The sequence below is a fragment of the Astatotilapia calliptera genome, chromosome 1 (assembly GCF_964374335.1).
Source record: "Astatotilapia calliptera chromosome 1, fAstCal68.1, whole genome shotgun sequence".
Lineage (NCBI taxonomy): Eukaryota > Metazoa > Chordata > Actinopteri > Cichliformes > Cichlidae > Astatotilapia > Astatotilapia calliptera.
Window position 1 is genome coordinate 17,389,232 of NC_137422.1, and position 26,612 is coordinate 17,415,843.

The 26,612-nt window shown below is 42.2% G+C and overlaps 2 protein-coding genes across 5 annotated transcripts; one reads left to right on the plus strand and one right to left on the minus strand.

The window, feature by feature from the left end:
• On the minus strand, positions 1–5,766 carry dcun1d2b (DCN1, defective in cullin neddylation 1, domain containing 2b). Of its 3 annotated transcripts, none has more exons than XM_026165466.2 (7): positions 4,801–4,925; positions 2,606–2,822; positions 2,364–2,532; positions 2,076–2,206; positions 1,908–1,990; positions 1,502–1,598; positions 1–961 (listed from the first exon to the last, which is right to left on the minus strand). In XM_026165466.2, exons 1-7 carry the CDS (start codon positions 4,801–4,803, stop codon positions 882–884), a joined length of 780 nt encoding a protein of 259 aa, XP_026021251.1. In that variant the 5' UTR covers positions 4,804–4,925; the 3' UTR covers positions 1–881. The 3 variants fall into 3 exon arrangements, with proteins under 3 accessions (XP_026021251.1, XP_026021259.1, XP_026021269.1); XM_026165474.2 differs by lacking the exon at positions 4,801–4,925 and adding an exon at positions 5,627–5,766 and having other exon boundaries at positions 175–961; XM_026165484.2 differs by lacking the exon at positions 4,801–4,925 and adding an exon at positions 4,532–4,718 and having other exon boundaries at positions 175–961.
• Positions 5,321–26,259, plus strand: slc9d1 (solute carrier family 9 member D1). Of its 2 annotated transcripts, XM_026165438.2 has the most exons (15): positions 5,321–5,881; positions 6,616–6,765; positions 11,205–11,521; positions 12,243–12,410; positions 12,748–12,927; positions 13,018–13,218; positions 13,322–13,450; positions 13,552–13,644; positions 22,291–22,477; positions 23,101–23,218; positions 23,306–23,501; positions 23,632–23,782; positions 23,893–23,972; positions 24,064–24,213; positions 24,828–26,259. In XM_026165438.2, the coding sequence occupies exons 3-15, from the start codon at positions 11,264–11,266 to the stop codon at positions 24,939–24,941; spliced, it is 2,025 nt and encodes a 674-aa protein (XP_026021223.1). In that variant the 5' UTR covers positions 5,321–5,881; positions 6,616–6,765; positions 11,205–11,263; the 3' UTR covers positions 24,942–26,259. The 2 variants fall into 2 exon arrangements, with proteins under 2 accessions (XP_026021223.1, XP_080147219.1); XM_080291093.1 differs by lacking the exon at positions 6,616–6,765 and having other exon boundaries at positions 5,478–5,881.
• The last annotated feature ends 353 nt before the right edge of the window (positions 26,260–26,612 follow it).

Sequence of the window (26,612 nt, forward strand, 5' to 3'; positions counted from 1 at the left end):
TTTTTTTTTTTGGTAATTCCTAATTCAGAACACAGACGTCCCTCTCTGAGCCTCTGCAGGAGGTAGAGCTATCAGGAGCAGCACAGAAAGCCTGCAGTTAGTGACAGAGACAGACGTTCAGTGGGGTTTGTGTGATGAAATGAAAGTGACACCACTGTAACAGATCGATAAAGCCTTTGTGATTCTGCTGGTGCTCAACAAACGTGCTTCTCTACCTAGATCTCTGAACACAAGATGTGGAGTTTAAGGTGAATTATTCCAGCTTTTTACATATCAACAAAACCAAAGATATGTGGGATGGTATTGTAAATAAGGCAATATGCACAGACACACACACAAACACACTCAAGCTCACTTCCTCTGTCTGCTCTCACTGTAACTTGGAGAGCAACACATTCGCAACAGCCGTGAAAATAACCTTAATAGCACCACCCCCACTCACACACACACACATCATGGCACCACTCCACACTAGCTCACAAAACATGCAGAGTTTAACTTCCAACCGACTCTCTGGCTGTCACTGTACCGAGGCTGCTGGTTAGTGAGTCCACAGGTGTGGTTTTACACCTGTCGGTGAGAAGTTTGAGCATTTACATCCTCTTCACATTGCTGTTTGTGTCAGCAAACAACAACTAAAAAAAGAAAAAAAGTTCTCTTTCTGGCTGATTCCCGTCCTGCTTTCCATTTTAAAAGTTCGGGTCTCTCCCTTTCAGAGGCATCGTATGCAGTTGGAAGAACAATCCTAATGGAAAAAGCTGCAGTCAGGCTTAATTAGAAGTAGTCTCATTTTTGGCTCGTTTGTATCAAAAACCTCATTCAGGAAAAGAAAACAGGAAGAAATGCGAAACTCAATCCGCTGCATGAAGCCGGGACAAACATTATGTCACGTTGCGTTTGGTCCCCATCACAATCGGCCGAGCAAATTCCACAAAGTCGTCGATCAGGACGGGCCAGGCCCCTGAGGAGAGCGAGCAGAAGGGGAATACGTTAGAGGGAATAAATAAACAAGATTTAAGTAGTGAAATCACGATTCAAGACATCAGAGATAAGAAAGTTAGATAAAAGGGTGGCCTTAAAGGAAGTGACTCTGCTGTAGATGGTTTTTAACGGCCTGCCAATTCTTTTGCCCGCTACTTGTCAACTTTCCTTCATTTTTTTTTTAGATTCACAACACACGCTATTGAGATATACCCAGTTCTTGCTAAGAGCTGTTTAGCTGCTGAAAAAATACAATTTTATACCTGTCAAACTGACTTATTGTTGGCCTTTATCATAGATTTAGCTTAAGAAATGTGAACTACTAGAAAATCTGGCTCATTTAAAGCAAAAGAAAGCAATTATTGGTGGCTCAAAGCATTTGCACAGTACTTCAAGTCACTTGTGCGCTGGCGTAGGGGCAGACAAAGAGACAACACCCTGAATTATTCGTATTTAATGTTACAACTGATGAGCTTTCAATGTGTTCACCGATCATCTTCATCCAGACTCGTTAGCTCACCTTCCTCATCATAGTTTGACATGTCGTCTGCAATCATATTGCCAAAGTCCAGGAGGAGGTTCCATGTGTCCCTGGGAATCGATCGTTTGTGATGCTCCTGAATGCAGCACAGCAACAGGAAACGTTTGGAGTTTCATTGTGATCATAAAAAAAAACTAAAAAAAACCCACTTTTTTTTTTTAAATTACAAAGGCAACAAACAAACAGCCTCAATTAAAGGTGACATAACTCTAAACTGTCAAAAATCAATGTGGGGGATTGGATTATTTCTTTTATATAGGTCAACAAGATGGACAAAGCATGCTTGAAATGCCAGGGAAATCGATTCATGCATGTCAGATACCCAAATGTCCCACTGATCCAAAAATGAAAAGAACGGGGAGACAACAGAACATCCCACACTCACCAGCAGGAAGCGGTTCCACAGATCCAGGAACTTGAACCGACCTGTGAGAACTAGATTCCAGTAAGCCACGGCCATCTCCAGGTCTAGAAAGCAGAAAATCTGTTTAAGGGTGGATGCTTCATGTTTTTGATTAAAAACAGTGTTTTCCCTACACACTGTCATTCTTACCTAACCCCTTCTGGCCTGGGTTCTTGGCAAAACTGAAGGTAAACTGGTAGAAGTCTTTGAACTTTCCTGAGTCTTTCAGCTCCTGCTCTAGTCTGGGAAGAATGGCCTTAAGCTTTTCAGGGCTGTCGCACCTGTAGGACATGATGATGACGTAAAGTCTGAAATATGAAACCTTAAATACTCGTATGACTCGTCTTACAGAGACAAACGGCACAGTACATACACTCATATGTCAGAAATGCAGTACAGTTAATCACAAAATAGATTTCAAAGCCAGTTACTGCTCACCCTAGCTCAGCCATGCCATCCAGGAACTCCTTCCTGCTGAACTCGCACTGCGTGGCTGCTCTGAACTTCCACGCCACCACCAGTATGCTCATGCTCGCCGGATCTAGAATCAGGTCATCGCAGAATTGCTGGATCCCGTCGATGCCTATCTTGTTCTCATCCTGGGGATCTACAACAAAAGCCGAAAATAATGAGCGCGACGGAATGAGCGGATCGCTCCGATTTCAATCCCTGACACCTGCCTTTGTATCTGTTGTAGAGCTGCTCCAGCTTCTTGCGGTCCACTGAGGTTTTCATGGATTCTTTGTAGTAGAGGTCTGGGTTCTGGAAGTAGTTGTCTGTGGCGACTTCTAGTTTCCAGTCATTCTGTGCCAGGCAGTACACAGCTGTCCTTTCGCCTGCCTGCGTGAAGGACATAAACTGTCGAACTTTGTCCTTCTGTGATGACTTCAGCTTGTGCTGGAAAGTAAGGAGGGATGCAGGTGAATGCAGGGGCCAAAATATAAATGAAATAGGAAAGAGTATCAAATGTGATAAGGTAAGATAGACACGGGTAGGGATGGGTATCGAAACCCGGTTCTTGTTGAGAACCGGTTCCCACTATTTCAATTCCTTGAAAGTGTTTGCCATTTTTGCAAACAATTCCCTTATCGATTCCAGTTGCCCCGAATGACGTCACCACGTTGCAGAGCGTTGCTTACCTGGCAGGAAACACGGTGCCTAAGCGGCTCAAATGCTCAAAAGTTTGGTTATACTTTATGAGAACGGATGACAACAGGGCAACTTGCAATACTTGCAAAGTAGAGATTTCATTTAAGGGAGGAAACACTGCGAATTTGCAAAAGCATTTGCTCACAAAACACACGATGACCTTAAATGAATGTCGTGTTTTTAATTCCGCTCCGGACTCGTGAATCTCAACCCAGCAGCAGCGGTAACGTTTGCACGTCCTCTCCCGTTAATGCGGCAGGTAAATAATCAACTAACAGTGCATATTATGTTAGCGCGATCTGCCTTATTACAAAACCTGCTATTACTGTGCGTTTAGGTGACCATGATGAGAGAGACAGACAGAGTCTGGCTCAGATGCTGGCAGTTCTCGCTGCAGTCTACCGATAGCGTCTCCTTTCAGGCCAGGATAGACGAATGTCACCGAGCAGTGACTAAGTTTGTGGTCAAAGGCTTGAACCTATTTGCCACAGCAGATGCCCCCGATTTCACTTTGGTAAGTGAATGTGTTTAATTGTAGGCAGGGACATTACTGGATATTCTTGTGTAATTGCTACAGAATAATTTATGTTACACTTTGTTATTGCAATGGGATAATATTTATTTTATTATTTTACATTTACAATTTTTTTTTCCTGGGGACCCTGTGACACCCCATTGAAGAGCCGTAGGCTGGACCTCTTAAGATCTCACTGTTGGGTTTGTAAGGCCATGTTACTCCTAAATTTCTATCTTGTTCAAAGAGAAGATATAAAACAAAGTTCTAAGCTAATCGACCTTAGTGTTCTCCTTTTTTAAAAATAAGAATCGATAAGAGAATCGATAAAGAATCGAATCGTTAAACAGAATTGAAAATGGAATCGGAATCGTGAAAATCTTATCAATACCCATCCCTAGACACAGGCCCTTCTTTCAAGTAATTAAAATATTTCAAGCTGCATATAAATTCAAATAATGCTCATCAAACCAACATTACAAATTCTGGACCCCTCTAAGTCCTGGGGTAATGGAGGACAGGTCCCCCACTTCGCCAGCTTTGGTAATCCTGCCATGCATCATCAGACTGCACACCAACATTCAAACATACAGGGTAAGTGCTATTAGAGTACGCTAGAGTGCAAAGACTTCCCTTTAAGTTGAGGCTTTCACTAGAAACTCCACAGAAAACTTGCTGTGCGGTCTCTCACTACTTTAAGCTTTGCATGTAATTAAAAAGTAAAAGGCTGGAAACCAGGTGTGCCACAGCGCTGATGTTAGCACTTGCAAATGCACGGCCACGAGGTTCGGTTAGTCCACGAATATGCTGTTTGATCATGTGGCCCGTCTTTGCAGACCTGACCCACGCGATGATCAAACAGCAAACGCACTATGGCAGGCCACAGCTCGTCGACCTGGTCCTTCTAGGCACGGGGGAGGGATCCTTCACGGGGTATCCTCACCTGGGTCAGCATCGCAGACGAGCTACCCCATAAAGGCAAAGGTACGTGGCGCAAGTGCATGCATCCCGTCTCAAAAACATCAACAACTGACCTCCCGTCTCCCCTCACATTCCTCACACACATCTCTGACGATGCGACACTTGGCCGCGGACACCCCGACCCCGCACACTGCGGTGACCCCTGAGCGTCAGAGACAGCTGTTACTGTCTGAGGAGCTCATAAACGGGGATAAACAACTCTAACGGTTTCTCATTTTTAATCTCACCTACCATTTTTATCACCCGCTGTTTTGGCCAACTTGAGATCCAATTTCCCCCAGGCACGCATGCGCAAAAGAACTGGGCTACTGTACGGCAATTGGAGTCGTGGGTAATGTAGTTCAGCACCGCTGAAATTCAAGATACAATCCCCGCTTCGGTAAAATACTTGTTTTATTCTTAAATATTGTGCAACGTCTCTGACACCGCCTAAAAAGTCTCAATATTACTCCGCGTCTATTACTGCGATACTACACCGTGAGTATAACCCTTGTTGAGGGGGACGGGTCATAGAACTAGGCGTGGAGATAATTTAACGGTATTTTTTCTCGCTTCACCGAAATAATACGACTTTACACAACAGTGAAAATGTGTCATAACCGAAAAATAAAAGAAAAAACGGAGAAGCGCTACCATAACGTAAAAGCACTTGACGCAAGAGTCGAGTCGAAAACGCAAAACACCTGAGAACTACAACTCCCATATCAAATCTGATAAAGATGTTTCGGAAGTAATCTGAAGATGGATCTTTAATTTTTATCGACAGGAATATGTTCTGAAAGCAGAGGAGGGGTTGTTTAGTTTTAGTTGCGCCTGGTGTAAATGGGGAGGGGATCCGCTGTCGACACACACGACTGTCATTTCTTTGCTAATGTTAGCAAAGTTGAGATAGCGTTAACGGCTGTGTCACAAGTGTGTGTGTGGACTCAGCTGGCTGGAGCTGGTCTGACAGCTCCGGGCAATTTGGAAGCTAACTTAGCTTTACCTAACAGCTTATTCAACTTTAGCCACACTAGAACTAACTCAGCTGTTTTAGGGACTGGGCGTTTGTACCTACCTGGGGAAAAAAGTATTGTTACCCCTTCCTGTCTGCCTGCACCGACACTGCTACCGACGGCCCGGAGGTCGGAGTAAACATGAAGTTGGTGGCCAAGTAAAAACCGGTGAACGCCTGCACCGACGCTGTCTCCAGCTATGTGGCAGGAGAGGAGGGGTGGTGGTAGTGCGGCACAACAGCACGATTGTTTCCTTCTTCTTCTGCTGCTCCTTCAGTCGTGGAGTTGAGAGCCAGGACAGTACACACATTTCGCAGGTAGTGATTTCTTTACTCATCTGTTTCTGCTGATATACCCACTCATAGAAGTCGAGTAATCTGTGTTTGGGACAGTGAAGAAAATGGGTGATTTCACTGGCTGTCCGTGCTGTTTCCTCGGTATGTCATTCATACCTGGCGGTGTGTGTTATTAAGATAGCTAAATGTCCTCCCCGTTTTATTTTACATTGACACGTCTGTGCTCCATTTTTTATGTGTTTTTTATGCACATCCTGACAAGGTAAAACTTCAAGTTTTAGGTACGAGTCCAAAGTTTAGTGCAGATCACCTGTGGGAAGGAACATTTTCATTTTACTTGAGTATTTCTTTTTACATCACTACAACAACAAAGACTTTGTCATACAAAGCAATGTATTATATTTTTAAAAATCTACTCTATCGAAACCAAATAAAACATTAACCTTTAATGTTACTGTGTCAGTAATAATAATAGAATGGAGGCTGTTTATAATGGCATTGGTGTTTTATTTTTAACATACATAACCTGTTATATAGTCATTTAACATTGTTAGTTTTTCATGGTGTATACGCGGTCTTTTTTCATAGATCAAGCGTTTGTAAAGTGAAAGGAAATGTAGGGGAAATGTTTAAACTGCACTTCTGGTTTTGTTTACATTAAATTCTCTGAGGGTGACATGGCTTTTTTCAAGTTTGTAATGCCTTAAATCTGAGAACCTGTGTGTGCGCGTATGTGTGCTTGTCCATTTCAGCAGCTCAAGACGGAACAGTGGTATTACTGATTTCTAGCTGCAGTGGCAGAGCGTCTGCAGCCTAGCCCAAAGGAAGAAGGACATAGGAGGAGTTTGGAAAGTAAACATCTCTCAGCTTGACTCATGCTCACAACAGTGCAGACTGCCTTGGCTGTGAGTTGAATGTATTCAGTGTTGGTGTGGATAAAGATTAAATGTAAAGCAACCTGGATGTTGTAAAGGCTCACCTTTCAGCACATTCACTTCACCAGATGCACCTTGTTTCTTTTCCTCACCTTTGATTGGGTGTGGTGCTTGGCCTTAATTGCACTCACCTGTCACACATTATATGTCACACAGTATATAAGGACTGCACTCACCTACCCCTCACTCTTTCTTCACTCCCACATGGGGCGGCAGCTGAGAGAGAGCAGTCCATGTGTGTCTTTCTTTCCTTCCTTCTTTGCCTTATTGATTTGGAGAATAAAAGGAAAACCCTGAGAATAATTAGATGACTGCTTATTCTTATTCTAACCGGATGAGCCCATGATGCTGATTGCTTAAGCCCTGAACCTTCCTTCCTTCAAAACATGGTCCTCCGAGCCGGAGTGGTATTAGCGTCATGGATTCAAAGCAGCCATTGACTGAAGGTTTGAGAAGATCCAGTCGTGATAGTCGACCTCCTGCCTACCTGCAGCAGTATGACGTTCAGTATCCTGGAGCTAGAAGAGCTACATGTGAGACAGAGAGCCAAACTGAATGCCAGCATAGTGACAAAGACACACATGGGCCGCAGGATCCTGTCGGAGAGTCAGAAAGACAACCAGAGACATCCCCTGCTCCTTTACCCACCAATCAAGATGAGGTGATGAGGGAACTCCTGATGACAATGAGGGAGATTAGGCAACTCATGATTCAGTTATCTCCTCCCCATTCTCGCAGTTCCTCCAGATCTTCAATTCACACTGTCTCTGATGAGAGCAAATCCTCTGTTTGCGGTTTACAAGCCATTCCCCAAACACATCAGCAACATGAGCAGTTCCCAGTGATTGATCTAGCAACATGTCAATCACCCTCTCAGCCCCCCCAGGTTAGCCGTCACTCTGGTGCAGTTCTGGCTGCTAGCCCTCCTTTCCCTAATTCAACAATATTAGATGCTGCAGTTCCTTCAAGTGGTTTGCCTAGACCAGTTTTTCCTACACCAGATGAGACTCCTTTTAATTTCCTGGCCACGCCACTGCAAGGTCCCCACCAGATTTCATGTGTTCAACCTGCTGTTCCTCTAGATGAAGACCCCGCTCAACCTCTCGTTTGCATTCCAGAACCAAGGCAGCACCCCCCTGTAAAGCAGCAACCAGCTACATCTGATGGTTTGCATGAACAGAAACCTTTGATACCTGGTACTGCTAGCTCGGGTCACTCCTCTAGCACGAGAACACATGTGTATAAACTTGAGGGTCCTTCTTTCCCAGACCTTACCAGAGAAGATGAAATCCAGTATAGGCTGTTACGAATGGCCCTTACTAACCTGCTTGACCCTCATGACACAGAGCATTTCAAATATCATGTCCTTCTTGATCATCTGAAAGTAGACCAAGCTAAACGGTTAGCTATTTCCTTTTCCTATGCTCCTGACCCATACACTCAAGCCATCAAAGCTCTTGATGAGCGTTATGGGCAACCAAGACAGCTAGCATTGAAAGAGCTACGGAATATACTGGAGCTTCCTCCTATCAGAGCAGGTGATGGTCAGAGTCTTGATAATTTTGCTCTTCGTGTACAAGCTTTAGTTGGTTTGCTTAGCACTATGGGTGATCAAGGACGGACAGAACTAAATTGTGGCTCCCATGTCGATCGCCTACTTGAAAAGTTGCCCGCAGACCATTCCAGTCGCTTCAAACGGCACATTTACAGGGAACAAGGAGATATGACGTATGACTTACCTTTGTTCTCATCCTGGTTGCAAATTGAATGCAAGTGTCAACCAAGAAAGGACAGTCCTGTTTCATCCTTTAACCAGCCACGACCTGCCCATAAGTACACCTCTCCACTCACAACAATATTACATGGGACAAATGCATCCGATCCTGTACAGGCAGCACAACTGATCATAATGACTAAGGCTAGATGTGCATATTGCTGCTCACCTGAACACCACATTAGCAAGTGCCCTGAGTTCATTCAGAAGACAAAGGATGAGAAAATAAACTGGATAAAAGTAAACAAACGGTGTTGGCGTTGTGCTAGGACTCATCAGGCCGCAAAGTGTGACCTGAGGAAAGCATGTGCCACCTGTATGGGACTACATCTACAGATCCTATGTGAGGTGAATCAGAGACCTAAAACTGAAACTAATCCTGTAGTGAGGACACTACACTTTGATAGACCTAGTGATTGTCCCAGTGTCCTTTTAAAGGTTGTGAAAGTGCTCCTGCGTAATGGCAAAAGAACCCTGGAAACATATGCAATACTTGACGATGGCTCCCAACGTACCATGCTTCTGACATCTGCAGCTAAGCATCTCCACCTAACTGGGGAAGCAGAGAGATTATCACTTAGAACTGTCCGTCAAGAAGTTGAAACTATTCAAGGTTCTTCCGTAAGTTTCAAAATCTCACCCATCGCACATCCAGAGAAAACGTACACAATTAATAATGCCTTCGCTACAAGTCACTTAGCACTTTCAGACCACACCTACCCCGTATCCTCTCTTCAACGGAGATACAAGCATCTTCAAGGTATCCCATTAACCTTCATTAACAAAGCAGCTCCACTACTGCTCATAGGCTCTGATCATACCCACCTTATTACGCCTATTGCACCAGTTAGACATGGAACATTTGGATCTCCTGCAGCAGTCAAAACCCGCTTAGGATGGACACTCCAAGGTCCAATCACAGACTTCCAACCCCAGAGCAGTTCCACACATGCCCAATGTTTGTTCACATCTTCCAGTTCAGGTTCAGGAGAACTGCTCCAGCACATCCTTGTATCTGCTGATGGCTCTGAATTCATTCAGCCACCTCATACTCTACCATCAGCAGTACCTATGTCGTCACCGGTCAGTGCCACTATCACCAGTTCCACCGCCTGTGGCTGCCATTCCGCCAGTGGTCAGGGCGCTGCCTGCTCCTGCATCACCTGGTCCTGCCTCTGCCAAGCCCCGTACATTGCCCCCAGCACCTGCAAAACTGCCCAACGGTCTGCAGGTCTGGGCCTGCCACTGCATCCCACGCGGTTGGCATTTGGACCTGCTTTGCCGCCACCGCTGGCTACATGGTCGGCCCCCTGAACTGTCTAGCCTGCATTGTCGACCTCTAGGTTGACCCCCTGGACCTATAGTAGACCTGTAGCATGTCTGATTCCTCTGCCCCCGCTTTGAGAAAAGGAGCATCTCTAATCCTTTGAACATATTTCTCAGTAGAAATATGGGGGCGGCTGTTGTAAAGGCTCACCTTTCAGCACATTCACTTCACCAGATGCACCTTGTTTCTTTTCCTCACCTTTGATTGGGTGTGGTGCTTGGCCTTAATTGCACTCACCTGTCACACATTATATGTCACACAGTATATAAGGACTGCACTCACCTACCCCTCACTCTTTCTTCACTCCCACATGGGGCGGCAGCTGAGAGAGAGCAGTCCATGTGTGTCTTTCTTTCCTTCCTTCTTTGCCTTATTGATTTGGAGAATAAAAGGAAAACCCTGAGAATAATTAGATGACTGCTTATTCTTATTCTAACCGGATGAGCCCATGATGCTGATTGCTTAAGCCCTGAACCTTCCTTCCTTCAAAACACTGGATGTTTTGTTTTTTTGGTTGTTTCTTTTTTAAATACAATCCTTTCCCTCACTATATACACTGCAGCGTATTTGATGAAGGCAGCAGAGGAAGCAGCTCTGGAATTTTTTACAGGTTAAGCATTCAGTCACATTAAGGTGAAGCTTAATAATAAGAACTGCTAGCAAGACGGAACTCATGTTCAGCTGCCACCACACCCTGCTTAAAGACTGAACAGGCTGTTGGTATAACAATAGTAAATATACAGGTTGCATAAGTACACACTGTATCTCACATAACAACACTCACTTTGCTTTCAGAGCTGCCTTAATTCTTCATGGCTTATATTAAAAAAAAAAGTGCTGGAAACATGGGAGAGGGATTTTGGTCCAAATTGACATGACAGCATCACACATGGCTCCATGATCTGAGTCATATGTTCCACCACATCCCAAAGGTGCTCTACGGATTGAGATCTGGTGACTGTGGAGGCCATCTGAGTGCAGTGAACTAATTGTCATGTTCAAGAAACCAGTTTGAGATTATTTGCGCTTTGTGAGATGGTGTGTTATCCTACAGGAAGGAGCCATTGGGAGATGGGTAGATGGTAGTTTGGTTTTAAGGGGATTACTTAAATCACATTTCTTTCCCATTTTGATGCTCAGCTTCAGTTCCAGAAGGTTGTCTCAACCATGTCAACAAATGCATTGAATTTTTGCCATATGACTGGCTGATATATAGATATATTTGCATTGACACTCAACCCATCTTAATCTGTCATACTATTTTGTTTTTTTTTTACATTTTATAAAAAAAACCTTTTCCATATCCAGGCCTCACACCCGTCTTCAGTCCCCCTCACACCCTGGTGAAGACGCGAGTAGGACTTTGGATGCAGGCTGTATGTTGGCTGCTGTGCCTCAGCCTGGCAGGGGCATCTGCCGTGGTCCACAAAGACCAGGTGGCCCAGCATGCCGTCAAGCTCTATCGAAGTAAAAGGGCTGCACACGGGCAGAGCTGGGTGGCTGGTAACTGCAAGCGGCTGGTGGGCCTCCTACGTCAGAAAAATGTGGTTTTCAAGAAGCTGGAGGCTGCTGCCGATGCTGTTGGGAAAGACCGGAGCCTTTCAGAGACTGAGAAACACTTCCAGGTACCAGACTGAGAAAAAGCAATCTGATGGAGCCAAGAGCTCCTTTCAAATTGTTATCCACTGAAGAGTTAGAGACATTTAACTTTTGCATAACCTGTAATTCTTCTTTAGGTCTCTAAACTGTTTGCCTCTCTGACTGTTGCACAGAATGACTGTGCATGCTTATAATTCATGTTTCCTATGATATGTGCATGTAGCGATAAGATGACTGGTTTGATTAAAACAACTAACAGGAGAAATAGCTAAGCACCACTTTTAGACTTTTATACCAGACCAAGCTGAAAACACATTTAAATTTAATGTGGTTTCTTCAAATCTTCAAAGTTTTTTTTTCTAGTTTACCTCTGAAACGATCTGAATGAAATGCCTTCTGGTTAACTCACTAAAACACAACACCAGACTGAGAGGCAGTTTCTTCCCCAGAGCTGTGACATCCATCTAAATTCAACATGTGACTTTCTGCACATATTTATTCTGCATATACGGATAGTGTGCATTCAGTTGTTTTATTGTGTTTAAGTGCCTCTTCTGATGTGTGCCGAGAGTCACATAAAATGCACCTTCATCCTATTGTAACCTGCTTCATCACAATCTGTTTTGTCCTGTTTGTCATGTCCAGTCTCCGATGAAGAATTGTAAACTGCACTGCACACGGTGGCTTCAGTGAAAGATGACCAGAGACATTTTACCGATTGACAAGTTTCTGTTTGTCTGCATTAAGGTTCACACTCTGGAGGTTTTGCAGAAGGAGCTGAATGAGAGCGAGCACCTCGTGTTCCAGGCGTTGCACAGCCTGCAGAGAGCGCTACAGGGAGACTACAAGGATGTGGTCAACATGAAGGAGAGCAGCAGACAAAGGCTGGAGGCCCTCAGGGAGGCAGCCATAAAGGTGAAGTCAGCTGTGTTTCATTATTTGTATCTCAGTTTTTCAAAAGACAGGGAAATATCAGAAGCCCAACAATCAGATGACCCACTATGAGTAAGCTCTTTGGTGACAGTGGAAAGAAAAAACTGTCTTTTAACAGGAAGAGACCTGTAGCAGAAATGGAAGCTCCCAAAAAGACTATCCAAAATGTAAATTTATTATCAAATAAGTCCTGTGTGAATATAGGAGACTGTTGATATGATCATCCTACAGACCTCAAAATTTAAGACTGAATCTTTAATACACATTTCCTACATTCATCTCTCCTAACATATGCATGGCCCCTCTTATCTCACTTCAGGAAGAACAGGAGTACGTGGAGCTGGTGGCGGCTGAGAAGCATCAGCAGGAAGCTGTTAAAAGCGCTTTGGCCCAGAACAAGACTCTGTCCATCCTGGATGAGATCCTGGAGGATGTCAGGAAGGCAGCCGACCGACTTGAGGAGGAGATCGAAGAGCACGCCTTTGACAACAACAAGCAGGTCTGCAGACAGTCACTGTCACATATTTTGGTTACTCAAAAACTGAAGATGATAGTGATTGTAGCTCCTTCCGTGCTGTGTGCTGTGTAGATGAAAGGAGTGAATGTAGAGGCCGTGCTGAGAGTGGAAGACGATGAAGAGAATGGAAGCAAGAGGAAGAACAAGTCCAGGCAAAAGGAAGTGGAGGATGACCTGGGACTGAGCATGCTCATTGACTCGCAGAACAACCAGTATGTTCTGACTAAACCGCGAGACTCAACAATGCCGAGAGCCGACCACCACTTTATCAAAGTCAGTCATTCCTCGCGTGTATAAGAAGCAGATACTCTGTATTAATTTGTTTTGAGTCGTTTTTAGTCAGTATTGACGGGTTTTTTTAAACATGTATGTGCAGGACTTGGTTTCAGTGGTGATGTTGTCTCTGCCCTGTGGCTGGATTTGCACTCTGGCGGGTCTTCCTCCCATGTTTGGATATATCATCTGCGGGGTCCTGCTTGGTCCTTCTGGGCTCAACAGCATCAAGGTGTGTGAGAGCGAGACTGTAATTAATTTTTTTTAAATCAGTCTTTTTTTCTACTTTCTGTGCTTGTTGTTTATATCTGTGCTCGGCTTTGCTTGTTGCAGTCTATGGTTCAGGTGGAGACTCTCGGGGAGTTGGGTGTGTTTTTCACTCTCTTTGTGGTCGGACTGGAGTTCTCACCTGAGCGCCTCAGAAAGGTAAATGAAGAAGATTTTGCTTTTGGAATAATGCAAAGGCAAAGGCAAGTCTGGCACTGATGCCAATGACATGGTCAAACTGTTCTGTGTGTTGTATTGCGGTGGTGCAGCATGACACGAATTAACCAACATCAGTATGAAAGCAACTTTTAAAACAATACTTTTATGTCCTTCAATGTTTGGTTTAGAGCAGGGGTCTCCAACTCCAGTCCTCGAGGGCCGCTGTCCTGAAACCTTTCCATGCGACCCTGCTGCAACACACCTGAATACGATTAGTAGGTCATTAGCAAGACTATAGAACCTGACTGCATGCTGAGGTGGCAACCCCTAACCCTACTCATGTCAGTTTAAGTAAATGTAAGTGTTAGGAATAATGTACTTTTATTGCACCATGTTCATTCACTCATGAGCTACTGGAACATGAATCAAATGGCTGAGTTGCCACCTCAGCATGCAGTCAGGTTCTATAGAGTCCTTCTAATGACCTACTAGTCGTATTCAGGTGTGTTGCAGCAGGGACGCATGGAAAAGTTTCAGGGCAGCGGCCCTTGAGGACTGGAGTTGGAGACCCCTGGTTTAGAGCCTGATTGGTATATTATTAGAGCTGAAAAGAAGGCGACTGGACTTTACGTTTTTTGAAGACCGCACAAGGGTTTAAATACCTGGGACTCTCAACCTTTTGGTTTTAGAAGTGAAGAAGCCTCTTGGATGAGAAGAGAAATGATTTTAAAAGAAAACTTAAAGAAGTCTGGTCGCTTTCTTTTGTTAAGATTCATTATTGAGGAAGGGTACAAGAGGTGATCGAAGAATAACCACACCGATCCGGCCGGGTGAAGTCAAACGATGATTTTAATGAATACACGCGTGGGAAGACACTCTGTACGCAGACAGCCAGTAGTCTTCAACTTAATCAAAGCATGAACAGATATTTTATAGCATCAGGGTTTGTTTACTGACGCCCCTTCATACGTCACAGACACATTTTATACATAGATCAGATCAACATCATCATGACTTTTCACCCAGAAAATCATCTCCTATTTTCATGGCTTGGTACTTTCCGTTCTTATCTTAAAATGAATTGTTCCTCTTTCTTGTCGAGACAACAAGAAACGGTTCCTCTTTTACCGAGACAATTTTGTAGTTACAGCCAAACATAACTAACCTCTTCCTCTAAATAAATCTAATTTAAAGTGTGTGTGTGTGTGTGTGTTGACCTCACATGCTCTTTCTCAATTCACCTGTTGCACTTCTGACCTTTTATCAGACCAGAAGCTCACTGAGACTATGTGTATGTCTTCTACTAAATAAATGTTTTAATCAAGAACCTCTACTAAAACCTTAATATAAAATGATCTGATCTTAAGGCCTTCTTAAAGCTATCTGTTACATTGTTAAAGCCTCGTCTTAGCCTGCGGCTCAAAATAACTTCCTGGTTTCACTTCTGCATACAACTTCCTGTCAGCCTGCAACTCAGTCTTTCTGAAAGAGACACTGTTTAAACCTTGGAGTGCAATATCCATGCTGCAAATTATATTATTAATGCAATAACAATTATTTAACAATAGCAGTAAAATAATTTCCCTCCTCGACACTCCCCCTTTTGACCTCTGGAACACCAGAGGTCACAATACATTGTGTCCTCACGCAGACCCTTCTCTGGTGGTCTCGAACCTCGAGATCTCCAGGATCCTCGCCCCTCCTGTGGTCGCCGAGATCTTCTGCAAAGGAAACAAAACACCTTTCCTGCATCTCCCTAACTTATCCTATCTGGGACTCTTTAATCAAAAGCCTGATCCTAATTATCTTCTTAACTTATTGACTTGTATTTATGTATACTCTTCAACGTTACTCATCACTTTAAAATTCTTTTAAGCGCTGGTTTCACGTCCGGTTGCTCGCTCTATTTTCCCTTATCTGATCATCAACATCCTGTGCACAAGGTGTCGCTGCTGCAAGTTAATCTACTCCAAAAGAAAACAACCACTTTAATCAATTAAGTTCAAGCATATAAGCAATTACTCCTGTATACATTTCATCATAGCTAAATGCTGCCTTGAAACAACTCCTATGTGTTAACACTAACTTCATTTTAAAACCTCACATTTCCTATGTTATAACCCATTTTGGTATAGCCTTTTTATTTCATTTTGCTCCCTTTAATGTAACAATACCTCCTAATTCTAGTTTATCAGACTTAACCAAAATATATGCTTTCCTTCCTCTTTGGTCCTTCTTTAAGTTCAGTTAAAAGCTAAATGAATTTAAGGCCTTTTGCCTGGAATCAATACTGTCATGTGTGTTTCTTAACTCTGTGTCTGTAAGCGTGTGCAATCCTTCATGAACTCATATTATCCTCACAGTAGATTGGCTAATCATAGCGCTAGCCAAAGGCTCGTGACCCTCCAGAGACAAATTTGAGCCACAACTCCTTTAAAAGCACAAAATGCAATATGTATAAAAATCATTTCTATTTATAAGCTCCCCCTTTATCCTAAAAATACCTCCTATGTAATATCTGTATGTGTAAGCCTACATTATAACCACTACTTCTAGAAATCAAAAAGAAATCAAAGCTGTTCTACCCCTTCAACCCTCACTAATTTTCCCTCTAAGATTTATTCACAGCTTTGAAAAACCGGCATTGTACCTTCTAAACAGGATTCAGTTCTGTCATGGTCCTGGGCCATGTTGGCCCAGTATTCTTGGTTCCTTGTATTTTCGCTCCTTATTTAGGCCAGGTTTTCTGAGGTGTCCTATTGTGGTGTTCCCTAAGTGTTTTTTCCCTTTGTGACTCTTACCCCCTTGTGCCCCTCTGTGTATTTATGAGCTCTCGTCTCTCTTTGTGTTTATTCCATGTTTCCCCCAGCCTGTTATGTCTGTGTTCTCCCCGTACTTTTTCTCCTCCTGTCTGAACCTCTGTGTACTTCCTGTTTTACTTTGACAGTCTCTCGTCAGTATGCGTAATGTTGTGTTCACTCCTGCCCTGTCTCGTTATGTTTATCAGTGTCACCTGTGTTCCCCACCTGTGTGTAATCTCCCTGTGTTCTCTGGGTGTATTTAAGTTGTGTCTTCTGTTATGGTAGTTGCTGGTTTGTCTGTGTTGTTTCCCCTCGGTCTCCCTGCGTCTCGTTTCTGGTTTGTGTTATTAGCTTACCCAGTTTAGGTTTCCGGTTTCTTGTTTTTCCACCAGTGCTGTTTTGTGCCCACCGTTGTAAATAAATATTCACCTGCACCAGAGGTGCCGCCTTTTGGGTCCTTTTCTACAACTCCACACGGCTTGCCTCGCAAACCGTGACAAGTTCACTTTTAATCCTTTAACCTTAACTTAAAAATAACAGTTTCAGTTTTACCATATCCAAATGATCAAAAACCCAAAAGGTCCTAAAATGATCCTAAATTATTAAACAATTAAATTATTAAACCCTAAACCCCCCTTTATCTTGATACATTTCATGTGTCAAGATACTATACAAAACTTAAAAATGCTCAGTTTCCCCACTCATGATCCAATCTATGTCATAAAAATAAACTTAAAACAAAACAGTTATCAGTCATGTGCTTCTTCAAACAATGATAACTGAGTTACATCAAAAAATATTTCCCCTTTAGCATTTGGCATTCTCCCAACAATATACTACAATCCCATAATCTAACCCCACCTAATAAAACAAAACAGAAATTTTCTCTGGTAAAAACAATTGTTTATCCACATTTATTCATCCTCACCTTCATCCAGTCACACATTCACTCACATGCAGTCACACCATGTATTTGCTGATAGTGGAGCCTCCCGCATGATCAGATACTCCACCCTCAGCAAAATGAGCTCCGTCATTTTTTATTTTCCATAGGAAAATATTTCTTTATGCTTTTGGACTGGATTGACTCGCATAAAATCCTTTTTACAGGGACTTACGACCTGAATTGTCCCCACAGGTAGCTCTCCTCAGCCAATTATAATCTGGGAAGCCCACCTTATATTTGCTCTTCCTGAGAATTTTCAGCGCCGTTATTCACTGTTGCAGGCCTGCTTAAAACAGAAATGAAAAAAAATAGAGCTGATTGTTAGCTCATAAAAACAAAACAAAATCACCTGACAGGTTTTCTTTAAGTGCACTGTTACAAAATAATGGGCCCAATTTTTTTAGACATGTCCATGTTTCCTAAAACTCCCTCTATTTAAAACAAAAATAACAACAACAACCTACCTGACAGAATCAACCCATCACCACAACAACCTTAAACACACAAATCTTGCCACCACATAATTTCACCTCCTCAATACACCAAAAGTCTCATTAAAACCACTCAATTTGCACACAAAAATCACCCCCTTATACTCTTAAATTCAGCATAAGACCCCTTACGACATCATATAATCACTAAACTATAAATTCCCTACCCCAATCTGCACTTCTCGTCTCTGCTATGCTTCCTCTTCCTGAAAGTCACAGTCACACACACACTCCAGCTAATTTGCATACTGAGTCATCTCTCAAGAAGCTGTAACAACAGAAACATATGTTTAAACATTCCCAACTCATTAAATCATTTTATTTCTTCCAACAGTGATCACTAGTGTTGATCACTCAGTACGAGAGCACTCCTAAGTCACTCTTTTTTTTTTTTTAAAACTACTTTAATCCCTTTTTCGTTTTCATAACTCCCTTTGTCATATGGCTTATTCTATTCCTCAATTACAAACTCAAATGTATTTTATTAAGGATTCACACCCTTGTATCATTCATACAAAATAGCAAGCTGTTCTTCATTGCCTATGTTTGTGTTCTTAGCCAGGTTTAATCAGTGTCTATGCATTAAACTCCATGAGCTTGTCTTGTCTTTATAAGTTTAATGCATTTCCTGTTATGTGTGTGTGAATTTGCATATGGTGCTTTTACAGTGTGTCAGACTCCTTCATAATTTTGCCTTTAAACAGTCAATTTTCTCCTCCCCAACTTTACTAACCCAAATTCTGATTTCCTACCTTAAATAGCAGCATTCCTTGTCCTCAGCCAGAAGGTAGGGCTCCACTTGCCACTTTCCACCTCCACCCTAGCCCAGCGGTCTTACCCGTCAGGTCTGAGAGTAATCGTGACTGTGCCTGCCTTAGGTTGTCCCAGGGTTTCGAGGTGGGATCTTACCCGTCATGGGCTATCCAGCCTTCCATACTCGCCTGATACGGGGCCCAAGTGGGCAGGGGAGGGAACACACTGGCTCTGGGAATTAAAGGAATGTAAGCTGCTTCCTTCATTGCATCTTATGTTAAACTATCTCTATAATAAGCTATCTCAATTCTGACTCCTTCCCAGAATAATTTCACATATGGCACTTTGTGTATGTGTGTTTTCTATTCATTAATGTAATTGTCAGTTATTTTCTCTCTTCATTTTACTTTATTTATCTGTTTGTTTGTAACGTTCTACTTTAGTTCTACTAAACCTTGATGTAAAAAACAATACTCCCTTATTTCACGCACACACTCTGCATTTTGCCTACGCACACACTTCTCTCTCAGACTTCCTCTGTTCACACATCACCTTGCACTCACTCTACTATCAACTTTCATAGTGTTATTATTATTTAATATTTTGTACACCTCACACAGAATCATTCAAATCGAGTACTCACAGCATTCACATCACAACCTTCAACTTTCACTTTCGATCCTGCAAGACGCAGAGATGGACATCTCCTTCACCTAACATAAAACTAAATTACCATATCAACATACAATTACTGAAATTCAAACTCAAATACACCATCTGTTTTAATAAAGTCAAAGAGTAAACAGGTGTACCAAGTGTATGTACTTATGTGTTTTAAACTGAAAGAAAAAGAAACTCAAACTCTCATAACATCACTCATGCATCTCTTAAATTAAAAACACTTTCAAACTTTAAAACATCCTACTTTACATCACCAAAGAAATACCTCTCACACCTTCATTCATCATTCAAAACCTTCTAGTCACCGCATTCACACTTAAACTGTGACTAGAGTTGAAGAATATAACTCAAAACACAATTTCCTAAGAGTATTTTAGACATGCTTGTCATAATCAAAAAGAGCAAGTCAAAAACAAAAAACAATTGAAACCCCTATTAATTCTCACCGCACACACAAGAAATTGAAAAAATAAACCACACCAGCAGCTAATGCTGGAGAACAGTTACTACTGAAAGTCATGTGTTAGTCTTAAGTATATACAGTGCACTCAATATATTTATATATCTACATCCAAACTCAGTCAATTACTATACATCCACTACGGCAACTCAAAACTTTATTTATAGTCCTTTGCTAAACATAAATGGCATTTTAAACACACACTCTACAATGTTTGCAGCAGTATTTGTAAAACCAACTGTGGCTTAAACAGTTCACTGCTTACTCATTTGCATTTTCACTCACACACACACCTCCAAAAATAGCAGCAGGCAGTCAGTGCATTACTGACTCGACACACAGAGATCTCTTATTACAAAGACGTCTTATATTTACAACTACTGTCAGATCTGTCAGCTTTAGCGCCTAACCAATTTAGACAAATTTAAAATAACCGCCCACCAATTAACCAGTATCAAGACTTTAACTGTTTCTGGCCTCATTTCTAAAATCCCTAACTCAATTTAAAAGCGTCAACCAACCCAAACTTTGCCTGAAGCTCTATTTTTGGCATTTCACAGCCAAGGCTTACCTCGAAGTGTTAAGTTAAAGTTACACGCCCGAAGACCAACTTCTCCTGTCCAAAAAAGCGCAGATACCGTTGCAAACGGTAAGGAGATTCTAACTCCTAGTTATTCTGGAGTGCCCCAAACTCCACAGTGACCAACTGACTATCCCTCTTCGAGGACAATGTCTAAGCGTCCTTGACATTGGCAAGCGTTACCTCTGAGCACTGCGCTTCCTAGCAGACTCGAACTGCCGTTCTAGAATAATTTATAATACTTTGAAACAACAATCAACACCCGAAACAAGTGTATAACTGAGGCAGGTGCAACCTAGTGGCCAATTTGACCGCTCAGGTCCACTCTTATGACCAAATTTGGACTCTAACCAACACAATAACCAATTCCCTACCAACTACTTGAGACTCTAACTCAATTTCTTTGGGACTTCAACCCATTATTTAAACTTTTCTTATCAGACTCTTAACTACTTTCATTTCTTCTTAGCAGAACTCTAACTGCTTCAACTCATGAGATTTTCATCAAAATCAAAACAGACATCCACCAGTAACTTCAGTGAGTAGACTTAAATTTTATCATGTCCAATTTGGCACACTTTGGAAATAATTCAACAGGTAGTGCCTTACCTTTTGGATAAGCCGGCTTATGCCCACTCACTTAGACCACTGGAACTCATGTCTGCCCGTCAGACCACCCAAGACCACCAAATTTCTCCATCTAAACCTCCAACTCTCCTTCCCCAATAACCGGACGAAGCCCCCAAATGTTAAGATTCATTATTGAGGAAGGGTACAAGAGGTGATCGAAGAATAACCACACCGATCCGGCCGGGTGAAGTCAAACGATGATTTTAATGAATACACGCGTGGGAAGACACTCTGTACGCAGACAGCCAGTAGTCTTCAACTTAATCAAAGCATGAACAGATATTTTATAGCATCAGGGTTTGTTTACTGACGCCCCTTCATACGTCACAGACACATTTTATACATAGATCAGATCAACATCATCATGACTTTTCACCCAGAAAATCATCTCCTATTTTCATGGCTTGGTACTTTCCGTTCTTATCTTAAAATGAATTGTTCCTCTTTCTTGTCGAGACAACAAGAAACGGTTCCTCTTTTACCGAGACAATTTTGTAGTTACAGCCAAACATAACTAACCTCTTCCTCTAAATAAATCTAATTTAAAGTGTGTGTGTGTGTGTGTGTTGACCTCACATGCTCTTTCTCAATTCACCTGTTGCACTTCTGACCTTTTATCAGACCAGAAGCTCACTGAGACTATGTGTATGTCTTCTACTAAATAAATGTTTTAATCAAGAACCTCTACTAAAACCTTAATATAAAATGATCTGATCTTAAGGCCTTCTTAAAGCTATCTGTTACATTGTTAAAGCCTCGTCTTAGCCTGCGGCTCAAAATAACTTCCTGGTTTCACTTCTGCATACAACTTCCTGTCAGCCTGCAACTCAGTCTTTCTGAAAGAGACACTGTTTAAACCTTGGAGTGCAATATCCATGCTGCAAATTATATTATTAATGCAATAACAATTATTTAACAATAGCAGTAAAATAATTTCCCTCCTCGACACTTTCTAACCTCCTTAAACAGCAGTGACCTGGATGACCGAGAAACTACGCAAACATATATTGGATGTTAGCAGCTGATGTTTGCCAATGTAATGTGTAATTACTGTCCAGTTTGTGCTAATATAGAAGCTTTTTTTATGCTTGGGATAATTTAGAAAAAGTTTAAGTAGCAGCGGACATGCTGAAGAATATTGGCTGATACATCTAGATTTAATTCCACATCAGTATTAGAATGTTTCTGTAAAATCCACTATTGCTCATAGTCTAGTTGTTTTAATACCATTTGTTTTTAAAGCCTCTGTTACTTACTTTATGGACAGTCATCATCCAGTCATCAACCTGTCTATGTGTGCATAGGTATGGAAGATTTCAGTTCAGGGTTCCTGCTCTTTGAGTCTGCTGATGGTAGGAGCCGGTTTGCTGTGGGGACAAGTCCTGCATATTCGACCCACCCAGACTGTCTTCATCTCTACTTGTTTGTCCTTGTCCAGCACTCCACTGGTGTCCCGCTTCCTGGCAGGAGGAAGCAGAGGAGATAAGGAAGGTTTGTGTTTTATGTGTCAGGACATAATAAAGCAATCATCTGGTTATTACCAGGTCCTAAAATTAGGTAAATACAGTATCAGATGAACAATAACACATGATACATTACACAGTGTCCTTGTGTATTTTGTAAGAATGAAGCCAAAATGCAGAAGCTGTATGAGGTGATCCACCATGCTATGAGATGTGACTAGCTGGTTTTTCCTCTTCACTACTTCCATTTCAAAGATAAAAAACAGAGAAAATCTATATTTATCCCTCTGGCCACATTCCAGAAAGTTAAGCATACCTCAGATACCAGTTATAGCAGCATTCAGCAGATCCTCCCTTACCTCTGATAGTATATAGCTGAGTAGGATTTTGTGACCTGCATGCCTGTGTTGACTTCTGCTAGCACAGCAGCGGTAAATGATTTTTGCTCACAGTGAAGAAAAATCACATTTATTTTACATTTAAGAGCAGCTTGCCTATCCACAGGCCTTTTCCCATGCCATTACTCTAGGTAATTTACACATTTTAATGTAGGCAAATTTAATATCACACTACATCCGCTTATACAATATTGATTACTAGGAGTGTTTTCCTTAGCCAGTGATCATTAACGTGTTTGTGTGTGTGTGGCAGCTGAGCTGGACTACAGCAGCGTTCTCCTTGGGATGTTGGTGATGCAAGATGTTCAGCTCGGCCTCTTCATCGCTGTCATGCCGACTCTGATCCAGGCACAAAGTGGGGAGTTGGACGGGTGTGTTGATCTTTCTGTTGTTATTGCATGTGTGCTCTGTGTAAACACGCACACAGCATTGTAAACTCTTCCCTCTGTGCACCGCAGCTTCCTGTATGGCAGCCTCCACGTGCTCTATCTCCTGGCCCAGGTCCTGGTGTCGCTGGCTGCTGTGCTTCTGCTCTGCTTGCTCTTCAGATCATTCCTGATTGGCCCCTTTTACAAGAAGCTTCACACTGAGAGCAAAGGCAACAGGGAGATCCTGGTGCTGGGGATGGCAGCTTTTGTCTTTTTCATGCTGACAGTATGCTGTCTGTTTTTAACCTTTTCTTTTAGATAAAGATCTCACTTTATTCACTTATTATGTATTTCATGTTCTTGTCTAACCCGTCGTGTGTCTGTGCTGGTTCTTTTCTTGCTGACTCATGCTGCAGGTAACTGAGGTGCTGGATGTTTCCATGGAGCTCGGTTGTTTCCTGGCTGGAGCTTTGCTGTCCTCACAGGGTCACATGGTCACAGCAGAGGTCATGGGATGCATCGAGCCGATCAGAGACTTCCTTGCCATCATCTTCTTTGCTTCTATCGGTTAGCCTGAACGCGATCATGTGACTGATCTGACCTTGGTGTTGCGTTAGTTTTGTGTTGTTTACCGTGACTTTACTGAATGGTAAGTGTGTGTCTGTGTGATGCTGCAGGTTTCCACGTGTTCCCGACATTTGTGCTGTATGAACTCACCATCCTGCTGGCGCTAACTCTCACACTCGTCATTATGAAGGTACAGACTACTCCTGTGTTTTGTCTTTGTTTTTTGCTTTTCTTTGTCTAGCTCCAGTTTCTGTTTCATTTGACTCCTTATTTCCTTCCAGTTTATGATGGCTGTACTCGTGCTGTCAGCAATCTTGCCTCCAGGGTCTCGGCACATACAGTGGATCGTCTCTGCTGGCCTCGCTCAGGTCAGCGAATTCTCCTTCGTCCTGGGCAGTCGTGCGCGTCGAGCTGGCATCATCTCCAGAGAGGTCAGTGATTACCTCTTATGTTAGTGTTGGCATCTGTTTTACTATTCAGACAGAGGAGAATATAGTAGGTGCTCAATTTGACTTTTGTTTGCTTCGTCTTCTGCCTTAAATAATCATTTATTAATGATTGTTTAAAGCAGAATTAGACGAGACCTATAATACCCTGTTCCAGGTCAATACTTTTATGTTATTCTGAGCTGTAGCTGACTCGCCCCTCCCTTTCAGCCAGTTTTCTTCTGATTGGCTGCCCCTCCCAAAAACAGGTTTGAACAGTAGCTGGGCAGATCTTCATGTGTAGTGTCAATCATCCATTGTCTATTTACAAAGAAGAACCAACTGCATTGGTTAGTTTTTAGCCAAAAGACCTATTATCTCTGATTTAAGCTAATCCTATAATGACGCAGTAATCTTTGCATCGTAAAGAATCGTGACTAGGACGACCGTCTATGTCACTGATATCTTGGCATTTAAGAACATCCATCTCTCTCCCTGGGGTATCATTGTGGAATAAATCAAAAGAGTGTTAAATTAGCTTTATTCAAAGTCTGTGTTAATGACATTTCGCCATCTGATTATTGGATCTTTATTTGGTTTGCCTCTCTGGCTCTGTGCAGGTGTACCTGCTGGTCCTCAGCGTCACCACTCTCAGTCTGCTGCTGGCTCCGCTGCTCTGGAAGGTTACCACACACAGATGGGTTCCCCGCACCGAACGCAGACCAGTCACATGACCACACTGACTTCAGCACCAAAGGGTTCTCGTTTGAGTTTTGCAGAAATAACAGTGGCATAACAAGAAGTTTTATTTATGCAGGACCAAATCTCCCTCTTTTTCTTCTTCTTCTTCTTCTTGTACTGACTCAATCTGCTGCTTTAGAGGAGAGTGACTTGAGGTCCTTAATCAAAGCCTGCTTCTGACTGTTAAAAAAGCCTTCATTACAGTTTCTCCATCCTAGGTATGGTCCAAATTGGTGTAACATGTAGTGTATGTGCTAGATAAACTATACTGTATTTTAATATCACATGCTGAAATAGTTTTACATGTAATCTGGAAACATCTGTAAGGCTCGGTGGTGTCTGCTACTTACAAAAAACCTTTGATAGAAAGCACATGTTTTGAGGAGAAGCACAACAGATAAGAGATCCTTTACGCTGTGACGCTTTTGATGTCAGAAATGCCTTTCTTCTTATTTTCAGACACTTGTTTCATCAGTCATTCCGTCACTTATGCAATTTGAACCTTAGATTTGCCTCCTCCATGTAGAAATCACATGACAGTTCAACACATCTCCATATATTGTTTTGTGATCTTATGAATAGGTGAAATATTTGGGAAGTATTTTTTTTGTATTATGTAAAACGACCTCCGTCGTTCTTCTAGATGACTATATTACTGTTCACTTTGTCTTCTTCGGCTCTTGGTTATCGTAGATGACAGATTGTGCTTCTGACTGACGTAAAAACCTTCTGTGTGCTGTATTTAATCAGAAGTGGGTTATTCTGATCATCGTGCTACTGTGAATTTTGCTATAATAGCACTCTCTGAAGACTGTAGTTTGTTACTCTTTTTTTTTTTCTTGGCAAATGTCAGAACACCGTGGTAGGTCACACTACTAACAAACTCAGAAGGTAGATAATGAAATACATGATTTTAGGAGCAGAAATGCATCAGACACTAATGACAACTCTTCGCTGACGTTACGTTTGAATACAAAATGCACTAGTTAACCCTGAATGTCAAACTTATGTGCCTGCTCAACACTTCTCTGCACTAAAAACAAGACTTTGAGGAGTGTATTCCTGCTCATCTTGTGCTGTTAGTGTCTTATATTCCATAAAGTGCAATGTAAATGTGTCCAACAGCCAGGTTACTGAATATTTTAATATGATTCTCAGATACTGTTTCTTTCTTTTCTGTTTACATACATGTGTGTTGGTGGTCATGGCAGACACTACAAGTCATAAAGAAGTGCTGTTTTCATTCATGATTGTGTATTTCTAAACTGCTAAATTCATTTTATTTATTAAAAAGAAGATGACAACGAAGAATTTATTTGGTCTCGTGTTTGCTTTCCTCCTTTGATCCAGTAATTGCACTGGGAAACTTGGCAATTAATTAACTGTAGTTGTGTTGTAGAGACGCAAAAAGTTGCTTAAGAGGTTCATTTCTGAAAAAATCTACAATAATCAGGAACTTTGTTAGCTACGCCTGTTCAGTTGCAAATCTCTAATCAGCCAATCGCATGGTTAAGACCACCTGCTGAAGTTCAAACCAATCATCAGATCAGGATGCCGGGATTTTCCCACACAGCCGTCTCTAGTGTTTACAGAGAATGATCTGAAAAAACAAAACCAGATGGTGTAATGGTGTGGAGGACATACGACATACAAGTGTATTACAT